Here is a 15,953-nt window from a genome sequence, read left to right on the forward strand (position 1 = left end):
GAAGATAGTTTGAGAATTGATCACAGTCAGCGGTATTTAATGACTTTCCAAATGACTTTCCAAAATGTACAATCCAAAATGCAGAGCTATCAAGTCTCTCTCTACAGGACCACACTGTTGATATTCTGATCACTGACACAGTAAAGGACACTCAGACATAGCAGAGTACATTTTGTTCATTTGGTAATGAAATAATTTATTAATACTGTAATATCAAAAAATATAGCAAAAGCTGTTCTATGTTAAAAGATGTTTAAATGTTGTAGGAGTAGGTTTTAAATGTCTGGATTTCCATCCCTTGTCTTAGTCTCATTGAACTCAAGCTGGTCGGGGGTCAGACTTCTGTGCAGCCTCCTTAGCCCAGTGTGCCTGCAGCGCAGCGACCGCTGCATCCACCTTGGAGCTCAGGAACTCTGGAGCCTCCAGCATGTAGAGAAGTTCTTCGTTGTCCATCTCCAGCAGCATCCCTGTGACCTTGGCAGCTAGACTGGGGTGAGTTTCCTTGATAAGTTGGAAGAGATGCTCACCTGGAGGGATGGAGAATAAAACAAATCAGTAACAGTTATTATACAGTATAGCTAATGGGGGATCTAAAGATCGTAAAGTAGACTCACCCAGCAGCTGTTTCCGCTCCTCAGGAGGAGTGGCGGCCAGCATGGAGGCAGTCAGCGAAGCAGGCTGCTGCTGCTGCTGCATGGGGACCTGGGACCAGTGTGCCTGCAGCGCAGCGACCGCTGCATCCACCTTGGAGCTCAGGAACTCTGGAGCCTCCAGCATGTAGAGAAGTTCTTCGTTGTCCATCTCCAGCAGCATCCCTGTGACCTTGGCAGCTAGACTGGGGTGAGTTTCCTTGATAAGTTGGAAGAGATGCTCACCTGGAGGGATGGAGAATCAAACAAATCAGTAACAGTTATTATACAGTATAGCTAATGGGGGATCTAAAGATCGTAAAGTAGACTCACCCAGCAGCTGTTTCCGCTCCTCAGGAGGAGTGGCGGCCAGCATGGAGGAAGTCAGCGAAGCAGGCTGCTGCTGCATGGGGACCTGGAGCTGGGGAGGAGCCATGTGCTGCTGTGGGTAGTGAGGCATGATGTAGGAGGGCATGTTCTGGAAGTACTGAGGTTGCACACTCTGGGTGGCCCAGCCAGGAGGAGGTCTCAGTTGATCCAGCTGGTTGGTGAGGTAGTAGGTAGTACCACCACGGGTCTGGGGCTGTGGAACGGGAGCCATGACGTATCCAGACGGTGGAGCAGGCTGGTAGGGGTCGATGACTAGGTCGGGCATGCCGCAGACACTGTACTCTTCTGTGATAAACGCCTGTTGGTGTGCTTGGCGGTCCTTCCTGCTCCGGGCCAGGGCCACATACAACGGCTTGTTGGCCACGACGCGGCCGTTCATCTCAGTCATGGCCTTGGTGGCGTCCTCGGGGGAGGAGAAGCGCACAAAGCCGAAGCCCTTGCTGCGTTGACCTTCCATCATCACCTTCGCACTGGTGATCGTTCCGAAGGAGGAGAACGCTCCGTGCAGACGCTCATCGTCCCAGCCATCATCCAGGTTCTTCACGTACAGATTGACACCCTGGTAAGCGAAAAAACTTGTTTAGTGAGATGTTTTTCATACCTCAAATACATCAACAATAACTATGTGTAAATAGTATCAACTTCTGTGTTAGTATCAGAGAACTGGAGGCCACAAACCTGGTATCTGGTCATACGCTCATGCTTCATGTGTTCAAACCGGTGCTTCAGCGCGGTCTGGCGCTCTCTTCTCTTCTGGGCACGGCCCACGTAGACCTTTCTCCCGTCGATGTTCTGACCATTCATGTCGTCGACAGCCTTCTGGGCGTCCTCATGCCTTTCGAAGCAAACAAAACCGAAACCCCTGGACTGACCCTTGACATCAGTCATGACCCGGACTCTCAGAGTTGGTCCATATATTTCAAACTTTTCCTTCAGTTTTTGGTCATCCATATCCTTGCCATGGTTTTTTATGTACACATTGGTGAACTCTCTGGCCCTGGCTCCATGTTCAGCCTCTCGTTCTTTGTTAGATTTGAAGTGTCCAATAAACACTGGTTTGTCATTGAACAGCATGCCATTCAGCCTCTTAATGGCTCTCTCAGCAGCCTCCTGGCACTCATATTGCACATAGGCATGGCCTTTAGATTGGCCATTCTCATCACAAACCACCTTACAGGAAAGGACCTTTCCAAATGTAGAAAACGTGTCGTAGAGGGCCTGGCTGTCAATAGATTCCTCCAAGTTCTTGAGGAAAACATTGCCTACCCCACTCTTCCTCAGTGAAGGGTCAAGCTGAAACCACATGATGCGCATAGGTCTTCCTTGGAGGTCATCAAAGTTCATCGTTTCCAGAGCAAGCTCTGCATCAGCATGCTGTTGAAAGTTGACATAGGCATACCCCAAGGATCGTTGGGTGATCTTGTCCCTGCACACTCGGATGGTAGTTGCACCTGCAGAGCTGAATTTCTCATCCAACATTGTCTCAGTGGTATCCTGGTGGAGATCTCCAACATACAACATACAGGCCATATTTAGTTATGTTAGAAAACTTCTCCTAACCCTAATATTTTAGCTTTGGATATTCTTGATAATAATCAAATGTGTGCTCTATGCAGAGGAATTGCAGGTCATTTAAATCATAACACTGTTGTTTACACTAGAACTGGTTCTAGAACCCCAGTTGTGTGGTCCTCGTTTTTTACATCATCACATTCTCAACTGTGAACTGTTTCTGTGTAACCATAGAAATCCTTGATGTTATATCTACATTTCTATATGCAAATATGTTAACTACTCATTGTTACCTGAAGGGCTGTAGCCAGCAGTGTATGTTGTACAGAGTTTGGGTTTTTCACCCATGTTGGGGTTCAGGAGACCTTCGCTAGGAGATGTATTTGGTGCACTCTGAACCACATACAGTATGGAGGGAATAGATATTCGGAGGAGAAAAGTATTTTGCACATATTTACTATATATATCAGAAGCACTGTTTTCATCAAAGACCCTAAAGAAGCAATGCATTTCTTATGATAGATAGATAGATAGTTTATTAGTCACACGACCAAAGCCGGTGGAATTTGTTCTCGCTGCCTGCTCTGCGCTGACTCGGTCAATAATGTGTAGTGAATTAAATGACTAGTTAGTTAGTGAAATCAAACTCATATATCGCAAACATAATGGGCATTTTTATCTTGTGGCCATCCACAATTATATGAATTGATTTAAGAAACATAATGACTGATTGCGTTGATGTCAATATTGAACTTTTTTCAGAATAATAATGAGCAACTAGAAACTGTATGTGTATTGCATTATTTATGCTTTTCTGAATAACATTTTCGTATTCAGGTACATCCCTAGTTTCAAATCGTATTGTTTGTTCCCAGATCTATAAACACAGAGATGTTTTGATGTTTGATGATGGCTACAGAATAGCGATCCCTTTTCAATAATGTGTAGTAAATGAAATGACTAGTTAGTGAAATCAAAGTCCTATCTTGCAAACAGAATGGATTTTTTTTAATAGTGTATAACAAATGATTGAACGATTGTATACTGTATAATAAATGAGCCCACTGCACTTGAATAAAAGCTCTTACTTAGTTTTCCAAAATGAGATTAATTAAATAGAGGTAAACAAATCTTGCTGATCTCAAATGTTATGGTTTGGCCCAGATCTAGAAGCACAGAGATGTATTGGCCTCTGAAGATAGTTTGAGAATTGATCACAGTCAGCGGTATTTAATGACTTTCTAAATGACTTTCCAAAATGTACAATCCAAAATGCAGAGCTATCAAGTCTCTCTCTACAGGACCACACTGTTGATATTCTGATCACTGACACAGTAAAGGACACTCAGACATAGCAGAGTACATTTTGTTCATTTGGTAATGAAATAATTTATTAATACTGTAATATCAAAAAATATAGCAAAAGCTGTTCTATGTTAAACGATGTTTAAATGTTGTAGGAGTAGGTTTTAAATGTCTGGATTTCCATCCCTTGTCTTAGTCTCATTGAACTCAAGCTGGTCGGGGGTCAGACTTCTGTGCAGCCTCCTTAGCCCAGTGTGCCTGCAGCGCAGCGACCGCATCATCCACCTTGGAGCTCAGGAACTCTGGAGCCTCCAGCATGTAGAGAAGTTCTTCGTTGTCCATCTCCAGCAGCATCCCTGTGACCTTGGCAGCTAGACTGGGGTGAGTTTCCTTGATAAGTTGGAAGAGATGCTCACCTGGAGGGATGGAGAATCAAACAAATCAGTAACAGTTATTATACAGTATAGCTAATGGGGGATCTAAAGATCGTAAAGTAGACTCACCCAGCAGCTATTTCCGCTCCTCAGGAGGAGTGGCGGCCAGCATGGAGGCAGTAAGCGAAGCAGGCTGCTGCTGCTGCTGCATGGGGACCTGGGACCAGTGTGCCTGCAGCGCAGCGACCGCTGCATCCACCTTGGAGCTCAGGAACTCTGGAGCCTCCAGCATGTAGAGAAGTTCTTCGTTGTCCATCTCCAGCAGCATCCCTGTGACCTTGGCAGCTAGACTGGGGTGAGTTTCCTTGATAAGTTGGAAGAGATGCTCACCTGGAGGGATGGAGAATCAAACAAATCAGTAACAGTTATTATACAGTATAGCTAATGGGGGATCTAAAGATCGTAAAGTAGACTCACCCAGCAGCGGTTTCCGCTCCTCAGGAGGAGTGGCGGCCAGCATGGAGGCAGTCAGCGAAGCAGGCTGCTGCTGCATGGGGACCTGGAGCTGGGGAGGAGCCATGTGCTGCTGTGGGTAGTGAGGCATGATGTAGGAGGGCATGTTCTGGAAGTACTGAGGTTGCACACTCTGGGTGGCCCAGCCAGGAGGAGGTCTCAGTTGATCGAGCTGGTTGGTGAGGTAGTAGGTAGTACCACCACGGGTCTGGGGCTGTGGAACGGGAGCCATGACGTATCCAGACGGTGGAGCAGGCTGGTAGGGGTCGATGACTAGGTCGGGCATGCCGCAGACACTGTACTCTTCTGTGATAAACGCCTGTTGGTGTGCTTGGCGGTCCTTCCTGCTCCGGGCCAGGGCCACATACAACGGCTTGTTGGCCACGACGCGGCCGTTCATCTCAGTCATGGCCTTAGTGGCGTCCTCGGGGGAGGAGAAGCGCACAAAGCCGAAGCCCTTGCTGCGTTGACCTTCCATCATCACCTTCGCACTGGTGATCGTTCCGAAGGAGGAGAACGCTCGGTGCAGACGCTCATCGTCCCAGCCATCATCCAGGTTCTTCACGTACAGATTGACACCCTGGTAAGCGAAAAAACCTGTTTAGTGAGATGTTTTTCATACCTCAAATACATCAACAATAACTATGTGTAAATAGTATCAACTTCTGTGTTAGTATCAGAGAACTGGAGGCCACAAACCTGGTATCTGGTCATACGCTCATGCTTCATGTGTTCAAACCGGTGCTTCAGCGCGGTCTGGCGCTCTCTTCTCTTCTGGGCACGGCCCACGTAGTCCTTTCTCCCGTCGATGTTCTGACCATTCATGTCGTCGACAGCCTTCTGGGCGTCCTCATGCCTTTCGAAGCAAACAAAACCGAAACCCCTGGACTGACCCTTGACATCAGTCATGACCCGGACTCTCAGGGTTGGTCCATATATTTCAAACTTTTCCTTCAGTTTTTGGTCATCCATATCCTTGCCATGGTTTTTTATGTACACATTGGTGAACTCTCTGGCCCTGGCTCCATGTTCAGCCTCTCTTTCTTTGTTAGATTTGAAGTGTCCAATAAACACTGGTTTGTCATTGAACAGCATGCCATTCAGCCTCTTAATGGCTCTCTCAGCAGCCTCCTGGCACTCATATTGCACATAGGCATGGCCTTTAGATTGGCCATTCTCATCACAAACCACCTTACAGGAAAGGACCTTTCCAAATGTAGAAAACGTGTCGTAGAGGGCCTGGCTGTCAATAGATTCCTCCAAGTTCTTGAGGAAAACATTGCCTACCCCACTCTTCCTCAGTGAAGGGTCAAGCTGAAACCACATGATGCGCATAGGTCTTCCTTGGAGGTCATCAAAGTTCATCGTTTCCAGAGCAAGCTCTGCATCAGCGTGCTGTTGAAAGTTGACATAGGCATACCCCAAGGATCGTTGGGTGATCTTGTCCCTGCACACTCGGATGGTAGTTGCGCCTGCAGAGCTGAATTTCTCATCCAACATTGTCTCAGTGGTATCCTGGTGGAGATCTCCAACATACAACATACAGGCCATATTTAGTTATGTTAGAAAACTTCTCCTAACCCTAATATTTTAGCTTTGGATATTCTTGATAATAATCAAATGTGTGCTCTATGCAGAGGAATTGCAGGTCATTTAAATCATAACACTGTTGTTTACACTAGAACTGGTTCTAGAACCCCAGTTGTGTGGTCCTCGTTTTTTACATCATCACATTCTCAACTGTGAACTGTTTCTGTGTAACCATAGAAATCCTTGATGTTATATCTACATTTCTATATGCAAATATGTTAACTACTCATTGTTACCTGAAGGGCTGTAGCCTGCAGTGTATGTTGTACAGAGTTTGGGTTTTTCTCCCATGTTGGGGTTCAGGAGACCTTCGCTAGGAGATGTATTTGGGGCACTCTGAACCACATACAGTATGGAGGGAATAGATATTCGGAGGAGAAAAGTATTTTGCACATATTTACTATATATATCAGAAGCACTGTTTTCATCAAAGACCCTAAAGAAGCAATGCATTTCTTATGATAGATAGATAGATAGATAGTTTATTAGTCACACGACCAAAGCCGGTGGAATTTGTTCTCGCTGCCTGCTCTGCGCTGACTCGGTCAATAATGTGTAGTGAATTAAATGACTAGTTAGTTAGTGAAATCAAACTCATATATCGCAAACATAATGGGCATTTTTATCTTGTGGCCATCCACAATTATATGAATTGATTTAAGAAACATAATGACTGATTGCGTTGATGTCAATATTGAATTTTTTTCAGAATAATAATGAGCAACTAGAAACTGTATGTGTATTGCATTATTTATGCTTTTCTGAATAACATTTTCGTATTCAGGTACATCCCTAGTTTCAAATCGTATTGTTTGTTCCCAGATCTATAAACACAGAGATGTTTTGATGTTTGATGACGGCTACAGAATAGCGATCCCTTTTCAATAATGTGTAGTAAATGAAATGACTAGTTAGTGAAATCAAAGTCCTATCTTGCAAACAGAATGGATTTTTTTTCATAGTGTATAACAAATGATTGAACGATTGTATACTGTATAATAAATGAGCCCACTGCACTTGAATAAAAGCTCTTACTTAGTTTTCCAAAATGAGATTAATCAAATAGAGGTAAACAAATCTTGCTGATCTCAAATGTTATTGTTTGGCCCAGATCTAGAAGCACAGAGATGTATTGGCCTCTGAAGATAGTTTGAGAATTGATCACAGTCAGCGGTATTTAATGACTTTCCAAATGACTTTCCAAAATGTACAATCCAAAATGCAGAGCTATCAAGTCTCTCTCTACAGGACCACACTGTTGATATTCTGATCACTGACACAGTAAAGGACACTCAGACATAGCAGAGTACATTTTGTTCATTTGGTAATGAAATAATTTATTAATACTGTAATATCAAAAAATATAGCAAAAGCTGTTCTATGTTAAAAGATGTTTAAATGTTGTAGGAGTAGGTTTTAAATGTCTGGATTTCCATCCCTTGTCTTAGTCTCATTGAACTCAAGCTGGTCGGGGGTCAGACTTCTGTGCAGCCTCCTTAGCCCAGTGTGCCTGCAGCGCAGCGACCGCTGCATCCACCTTGGAGCTCAGGAACTCTGGAGCCTCCAGCATGTAGAGAAGTTCTTCGTTGTCCATCTCCAGCAGCATCCCTGTGACCTTGGCAGCTAGACTGGGGTGAGTTTCCTTGATAAGTTGGAAGAGATGCTCACCTGGAGGGATGGAGAATCAAACAAATCAGTAACAGTTATTATACAGTATAGCTAATGGGGGATCTAAAGATCGTAAAGTAGACTCACCCAGCAGCTGTTTCCGCTCCTCAGGAGGAGTGGCGGCCAGCATGGAGGCAGTCAGCGAAGCAGGCTGCTGCTGCTGCTGCATGGGGACCTGGGACCAGTGTGCCTGCAGCGCAGCGACCGCTGCATCCACCTTGGAGCTCAGGAACTCTGGAGCCTCCAGCATGTAGAGAAGTTCTTCGTTGTCCATCTCCAGCAGCATCCCTGTGACCTTGGCAGCTAGACTGGGGTGAGTTTCCTTGATAAGTTGGAAGAGATGCTCACCTGGAGGGATGGAGAATCAAACAAATCAGTAACAGTTATTATACAGTATAGCTAATTGGGGATCTAAAGATCGTAAAGTAGACTCACCCAGCAGCTGTTTCCGCTCCTCAGGAGGAGTGGCGGCCAGCATGGAGGCAGTCAGCGAAGCAGGCTGCTGCTGCTGCTGCTGCATGGGGACCTGGGACCAGTGTGCCTGCAGCGCAGCGACCGCTGCATCCACCTTGGAGCTCAGGAACTCTGGAGCCTCCAGCATGTAGAGAAGTTCTTCGTTGTCCATCTCCAGCAGCATCCCTGTGACCTTGGCAGCTAGACTGGGGTGAGTTTCCTTGATAAGTTGGAAGAGATGCTCACCTGGAGGGATGGAGAATCAAACAAATCAGTAACAGTTATTATACAGTATAGCTAATGGGGGATCTAAAGATCGTAAAGTAGACTCACCCAGCAGCTGTTTCCGCTCCTCAGGAGGAGTGGCGGCCAGCATGGAGGCAGTCAGCGAAGCAGGCTGCTGCTGCTGCATGGGGACCTGGGACCAGTGTGCCTGCAGCGCAGCGACCGCTGCATCCACCTTGGAGCTCAGGAACTCTGGAGCCTCCAGCATGTAGAGAAGTTCTTCGTTGTCCATCTCCAGCAGCATCCCTGTGACCTTGGCAGCTAGACTGGGGTGAGTTTCCTTGATAAGTTGGAAGAGATGCTCACCTGGAGGGATGGAGAATCAAACAAATCAGTAACAGTTATTATACAGTATAGCTAATGGGGGATCTAAAGATCGTAAAGTAGACTCACCTAGCAGCTGTTTCCGCTCCTCAGGAGGAGTGGCGGCCAGCATGGAGGCAGTCAACGAAGCAGGCTGCTGCTGCTGCTGCATGGGGACCTGGAGCTGGGGAGGAGCCATGTGCTGCTGTGGGTAGTGAGGCATGATGTAGGAGGGCATGTTCTGGAAGTACTGAGGTTGCACACTCTGGGTGGCCCAGCCAGGAGGAGGTCTCAGTTGATCCAGCTGGTTGGTGAGGTAGTAGGTAGTACCACCACAGGTCTGGGGCTGTGGAACGGGAGCCATGACGTATCCAGATGGTGGAGCAGGTAGGGGTCGATGACTAGGTCGGGCATGCCGCAGACACTGTACTCTTCTGTGATAAACGCCTGTTGGTGTGCTTGGCGGTCCTTCCTGCTCCGGGCCAGGGCCACATACAACGGCTTGTTGGCCACGACGCGGCCGTTCATCTCAGTCATGGCCTTGGTAGCGTCCTCGGGGGAGGAGAAGCGCACGAAGCCGAAGCCCTTGCTGCGTTGACCTTCCATCATCACCTTCGCACTGGTGATCGTTCCGAAGGAGGAGAACGCTCGGTGCAGACGCTCATCGTCCCAGCCATCATCCAGGTTCTTCACGTACAGATTGACACCCTGGTAAGCGAAAAAACCTGTTTAGTGAGATGTTTTTCATACCTCAAATACATCAACAATAACTATGTGTAAATAGTATCAACTTCTGTGTTAGTATCAGAGAACTGGAGGCCACAAACCTGGTATCTGGTCATACGCTCATGCTTCATGTGTTCAAACCGGTGCTTCAGCGCGGTCTGGCGCTCTCTTCTCTTCTGGGCACGGCCCACGTAGACCTTTCTCCCGTCGATGTTCTGACCATTCATGTCGTCGACAGCCTTCTGGGCGTCCTCATGCCTTTCGAAGCAAACAAAACCGAAACCCCTGGACTGACCCTTGACATCAGTCATGACCCGGACTCTCAGGGTTGGTCCATATATTTCAAACTTTTCCTTCAGTTTTTGGTCATCCATATCCTTGCCATGGTTTTTTATGTACACATTGGTGAACTCTCTGGCCCTGGCTCCATGTTCAGCCTCTCGTTCTTTGTTAGATTTGAAGTGTCCAATAAACACTGGTTTGTCATTGAACAGCATGCCATTCAGCCTCTTAATGGCTCTCTCAGCAGCCTCCTGGCACTCATATTGCACATAGGCATGGCCTTTAGATTGGCCATTCTCATCACAAACCACCTTACAGGAAAGGACCTTTCCAAATGTAGAAAACGTATCGTAGAGGGCCTGGCTGTCAATAGATTCCTCCAAGTTCTTGAGGAAAACATTGCCTACCCCACTCTTCCTCAGTGAAGGGTCAAGCTGAAACCACATGATGCGCATAGGTCTTCCTTGGAGGTCATCAAAGTTCATCGTTTCCAGAGCAAGCTCTGCATCAGCGTGCTGTTGAAAGTTGACATAGGCATACCCCAAGGATCGTTGGGTGATCTTGTCCCTGCACACTCGGATGGTAGTTGCACCTGCAGAGCTGAATTTCTCATCCAACATTGTCTCAGTGGTATCCTGGTGGAGATCTCCAACATACAACATACAGGCCATATTTAGTTATGTTAGAAAACTTCTCCTAACCCTAATATTTTAGCTTTGGATATTCTTGATAATAATCAAATGTGTGCTCTATGCAGAGGAATTGCAGGTCATTTAAATGATAACACTGTTGTTTACACTAGAACTGGTTCTAGAACCCCAGTTGTGTGGTCCTCGTTTGTTACATCATCACTTTCTCAACTGTGAACTGTTTCTATGTAACCATATAAATCCTTGATGTTATATCTGCATTTCTATATGCAAATATGTTAACTACTCATTGTTACCTGAAGTGCCGTAGCCAGCAGTGTATGTTGTACAGAGTTTGGGTTTTTCTCCCATGTTGGGGTTCAGGAGACCTTCGCTAGCAGATGTATTTGGTGCACTCTGAACCACATACAGTATGGAGGGAATAGATATTCGGAGGAGAAAAGTATTTTGCACATATATACTATATATATCAGAAGCACTGTTTTCATCAAAGACCCTAAAGAAGCAATGCATTTCTTATGATAGATAGATAGATAGATAGTTTATTAGTCACACGACCAAAGCCGGTGGAATTTGTTCTCGCTGCCTGCTCTGCGCTGACTCGGTCAATAATGTGTAGTGAATTAAATGACTAGTTAGTGAAATCAAACTCATATATCGCAAACATAATGGGCATTTTTATCTTGTGGCCATCCACAATTATATGAATTGATTTAAGAAACATAATGACTGATTGCGTTGATGTCAATATTGACATTTTTTCAGAATAATAATGAGCAACTAGAAACTGTATGTGTATTGCATTATTTATGCTTTTCTGAATAACATTTTCGTATTCAGGTACATCCCTAGTTTCAAATCGTATTGTTTGTTCCCAGATCTATAAACACAGAGATGTTTTGATGTTTGATGACGGCTACAGAATAGCAATCACTTTTCAATAATGTGTAGTAAATGAAACGACTAGTTAGTGAAATCAAAGTCCTATCTTGCAAACAGAATGGATTTTTTTTAATAGTGTATAACAAATGATTGAACGATTGTATACTGTATAATAAATGAGCCCACTGCACTTGAATAAAAGCTCTTACTTAGTTTTCCAAAATGAGATTAATCAAATAGAGGTAAACAAATCTTGCTGATCTCAAATGTTATTGTTTGGCCCAGATCTAGAAGCACAGAGATGTATTGGCCTCTGAAGATAGTTTGAGAATTGATCACAGTCAGCGGTATTTAATGACTTTCCAAAATGTACAATCCAAAATGCAGAGCTATCAAGTCTCTCTCTACAGGACCACACTGTTGATATTCTGATCACTGACACAGTAAGGAGAAATGTACACTCTATATGCTACCTGCTAAAACCATAAAGGGTTCGTCTGCTGACGATATGGGAGAACCCTGTGGGAGAGTTGTTTAGGTTCCACGTAGAACACTTTCCAACAAAGGTTCTAAATGGAACTCAAAAGGTTCTTAAAGGGTTTTTTGATTGATTGATTGATTGATTGATTGATTGATTGATTGATTATACTTTAATGTCCCAGAGGGGAAACTTGTCTTGGGCATGGTACTTTCATGCTTCAAGTGCAACAGAGACGATACATACAACATACAGCAGGCAAAGTAAACAACAGGGTTCTCCCCTCAGAGAGCTGAAGAACCCTTTGGATCAAATCATGGCTGAAGAGGATCAGAAAAATACATTTAACTCCATTATCATGTGATGTTAATACTATTAATACATCATTAATACAATGGTGCGGATCCTTTATTTGAGCTTGTGAAACTCTTCATAATTACATCACTTTTTGAATCAACACTATTCTTTTGAAAAGAGAGTGTTAGGTTTGGACATGTATAGCTGCCACTAGAATGGACTAACTTGTCTTAATTATTGTAACTGTTATTCAGCCCTGTTCTGTTTTCATGAAAAATGGCCATGACAAATATTGATCACTTTTTAGTGTTTTTGGCAGGCACGTAGAGGAGCCCAGTCCACACCCTCACAACAATTTTGATGCCAAAAGTCCAGAAGGGGGCGCTATAGCAACACGTTGATTTGTTCAACTTTGAGAGGACATAACTTTTGAACCGTTTGTCCTAGAGACGCTAAAAATCAGGGGTCACCAACTACATTTGTCCAAGGGCCAACATTTTTCGAAGCTTACACTGTGGGGGCCGGCCTTTTTTAAATTTAGGCATAATTAGCATATTATTGTTTAATATCTTCACTTTCTTACTAAATGTATGTTATTGATTTATTATCAGTGTTAACAGACTCCTGACACCTATACTGCAGCCACTGAGTAATCATTTTCAGTTATCAATCAAGCAAAATGTCACTCTCAAAGAACCTGAAGCGTAAAATTGATGTGGAAAAACGCAGCTTTAATGAGGAATGGACCGACAAGTACGCATTCAGATTGCCAACATTTAGTAACGCAAAACCTGTATGCCTCATCTGCACTGAAGCTATTGAAAAACAATACAATCTTCGCCGTTACAATTATACAAGGCATGTAGCTTTCAGAGAATCATACCCTGAGAAGTCATACCCTGAGACCAGTCACAGAAAAATAGACTTAAAAGCAACTTAAAAGCTGGATACGGACATGCCAGTGGAATTATTAGCAGAACGTTATCTGAACGAGAGGGCAGCTAGTGCATCTCTCCGGGCTGTCTGGGTTCTACAAGCATAACGAGCCATTTACCTCATAAATGTTTTGACTGAGAAGTTATTTGTTATTTAAGTCACTATAATGTGCATGTGAAAAAAGAGCCTATAACACGAAATGTCAAACAAGAGCATGTGAGAAAAAAAAAACACGAAATGTTAAATGAGTATGTGAAAAAAAAAAAAAAAAAAAAAAAAGTTAAATGAGAGCTATGAGTGTGTCCCCATTCTTGCATGCGAATAGGCGCTACGTCTGCCGAATTCCATTTAAAAGACGGGAATTAGTTTCAGCTTTGCTACTGCTATTTAGATGCAAGGTTGCAGCTTTGTGAATGAGTTAGGTCTGAATCGTCCTGCATTGGAAGAACGATATGAATCTATGCTATGGCCGCGTTCGTAAATTCGCTCTGAGAGAATCAGAGCGTCCACGTGACTGCCTCTAGTCCAATCAAATTACTTGGTTCCATGACGACGTTGAATCCAGTGTGCGCTCCGACGAATTTACGAACGCGCCCTATATGTTCTAAACGGTATTTCCCTCCTCACATTTTCTGAATTCATTCATATTTAAAAAAACATAAATATTACACGGGCCCGATGGGAAGCTTTGGTGGGCCGCATTTGGCCCGCGGGCCGCCTGTTGGTGACCCATGCGCTAAATGAACACTGGCAGGTCTGCCTCCCCAAGATGAACTAAAATTGATTTTGTGAAAAAACTACCAGTGAGCTACATCCCCAAGTTACATCACCTGTGTACAGTGGCAGACTCAGGCTGTTTGAAGGGCAGGGGCGAAAAGAAAAAAAGGGCACCTACTGGCTACTGCACAACATGGGACCCCATCAATGCACAAGGTCAAGTTTAGACCATTGGAAGGGCAGCCAATAGGGCATATCCTCTAATGTTGCCACTCAAAAGGGCACTTTAGTGCAACGTTTTTCAACGGTGGGGGCACATGGTTAAATTTAGACCATTGGAGGGGCACCAATAGGGCACGTCCTCTAATTTTCGCCACTCAAAAGGGCATTTTTGCCACTCAAAAGGGCACTTAAGCGAGACGTTTGTCAAGCGTGGGGGCACCAGGAGGGGCAGTTGCCCCCCCTGAGTTCGCCAGTGCCTGTGTATTCCTTTTCCCTCTGAAACGTATCTCAATTCTCAATGGTGAAGTTGTTAATCACATATTTATGGACACACAGACAGGATTCAAACCCATGATGTTTGATTTACAATAAAACCAACTCTTCCACCATGCCTTTTCTCATTTAAAGCACTCCTCCAAGCAAAGTCTTTTCTATCATTGAATTTCCACGGAGGGGGTTTTGATCCCATGATCTCCATTTTATGAGACCGAAGCCTTACCACTTGGCCACCATGGCTTATCAACATAGAGCACCTCCATCAAGCATAGATTGTGATAAATCCTATTGTATGCATTGGGTGCGAAAGCACTAAAAAGCAAACCCTTTGGAGATGCTGGGGATTTTTCAAGTTGTGTAGAGAATTTTTCTTTCATACCATGGATGGCCTTAAGGACATCCTCCAAGCCCAGAGTCTTAGTTCTGCATCATCAGTAGCATCTGAAGCTGGCATGGCGTCTTCGTCCTCAGAGGCAGTCATTACGTTCATCTCTTTGGTCTACTTTTTCTTAGATGGCATTGTGGTTTTCAAGCGGCTAAGCTTTTATACTAAATTCTTAGTATAAGACCTTTAAAAGTGAGCTTTTTTAGGATTTAGTTCAAACTTGTTGCGGAGCAAACACATGCGTCTGGTCAACTCGGCGTCATTACCGGACTCATCTTATCTTTTGACACAATTTACTCTCTTTTTTTCTCTCTTGTCTTTGAAACACTCATACAAGACAGGAGATGTGGAAAGAAACAATATAGGATGAAGGCGGAGGTGAAAACTCTCCCTCTGACTCTCCTCTTCTACACTCTTCTTTTTCTTACTAGAACCAAAAAGGGTTCTTCGGCTTGACCCTGTGGGAAGATCCGTTTTGGGTTCCATGTAGAAACCTCTGTGGAAAAGGGTTCTCCCAGGGACAGCCGAGGCACCCTTTTGGGAACCTTTTTTGAAGAGTGTATGTTTAAGAACTACAAAGTGGCAGAGGATATCCCAAGGTGCTTTGGGGGGATTGCACAGCATATTCTGTCTTTTGAAAAGTCATAGACAGTAAACTTGAATGAGAAAGACCACAACAACACCCCATGAACAATCTTAACAAGAGCACATAGTCAAGGCAAAGCTTGTTAGGAGAAGGTTCATACTAATGTCAAGGCAAACAATGTGAAGACCCACGTTAGTTAAAAAAGCAGCTTGGGGTTCTACAGGCTAAGACACATCCGATCCGACCCGACCCAAATCCCACCCGGTTAAACAACATACAAATCTATAACCTCAACATGAAGGTATGAGGCGAGTATAACTTATGATATATATGTGACGGTACATGTGGGAAAACTAGGGTTAGGGTTAGGTGCTACGGTGCTAGGGTTAAGGTTAGGGTTAGGGTTAGGGTTAGGGTTAAGGTTAGGGTTAGACATGCCAGCATGTACCAAGTTGACGTAGCACCTAACCCTAACCCTAGTTTTCCCACATGTA

The 15,953-nt window shown here is 44.5% G+C and overlaps 2 protein-coding genes across 2 annotated transcripts; both read right to left on the reverse strand.

The window, feature by feature from the left end:
- Positions 1-3,826: 3,826 nt before the first annotated feature.
- Positions 3,827-6,223, reverse strand: LOC308173058 (polyadenylate-binding protein 1A-like; the record flags this gene model as incomplete). Its single annotated transcript, XM_080548024.1, has 3 exons — positions 3,827-3,850; positions 4,788-5,303; positions 5,423-6,223. 3 exons carry the CDS (start codon positions 6,221-6,223, stop codon positions 3,827-3,829), a joined length of 1,341 nt encoding a protein of 446 aa, XP_080404150.1.
- A 3,090-nt stretch (positions 6,224-9,313) lies between these two features.
- Positions 9,314-10,650, reverse strand: LOC308173059 (polyadenylate-binding protein 1A-like; the record flags this gene model as incomplete). The annotated part of the gene is made up of 2 exons (XM_080548025.1): positions 9,314-9,730; positions 9,850-10,650. The coding sequence occupies 2 exons, from the start codon at positions 10,648-10,650 to the stop codon at positions 9,314-9,316; spliced, it is 1,218 nt and encodes a 405-aa protein (XP_080404151.1).
- Between the last annotated feature and the right edge of the window lie 5,303 nt (positions 10,651-15,953).

The sequence above is a fragment of the Nansenia antarctica genome, assembly GCF_963989245.1.
Source record: "Nansenia antarctica genome assembly, chromosome: 18".
NCBI classification, from domain to species: domain Eukaryota; kingdom Metazoa; phylum Chordata; class Actinopteri; order Argentiniformes; family Microstomatidae; genus Nansenia; species Nansenia antarctica.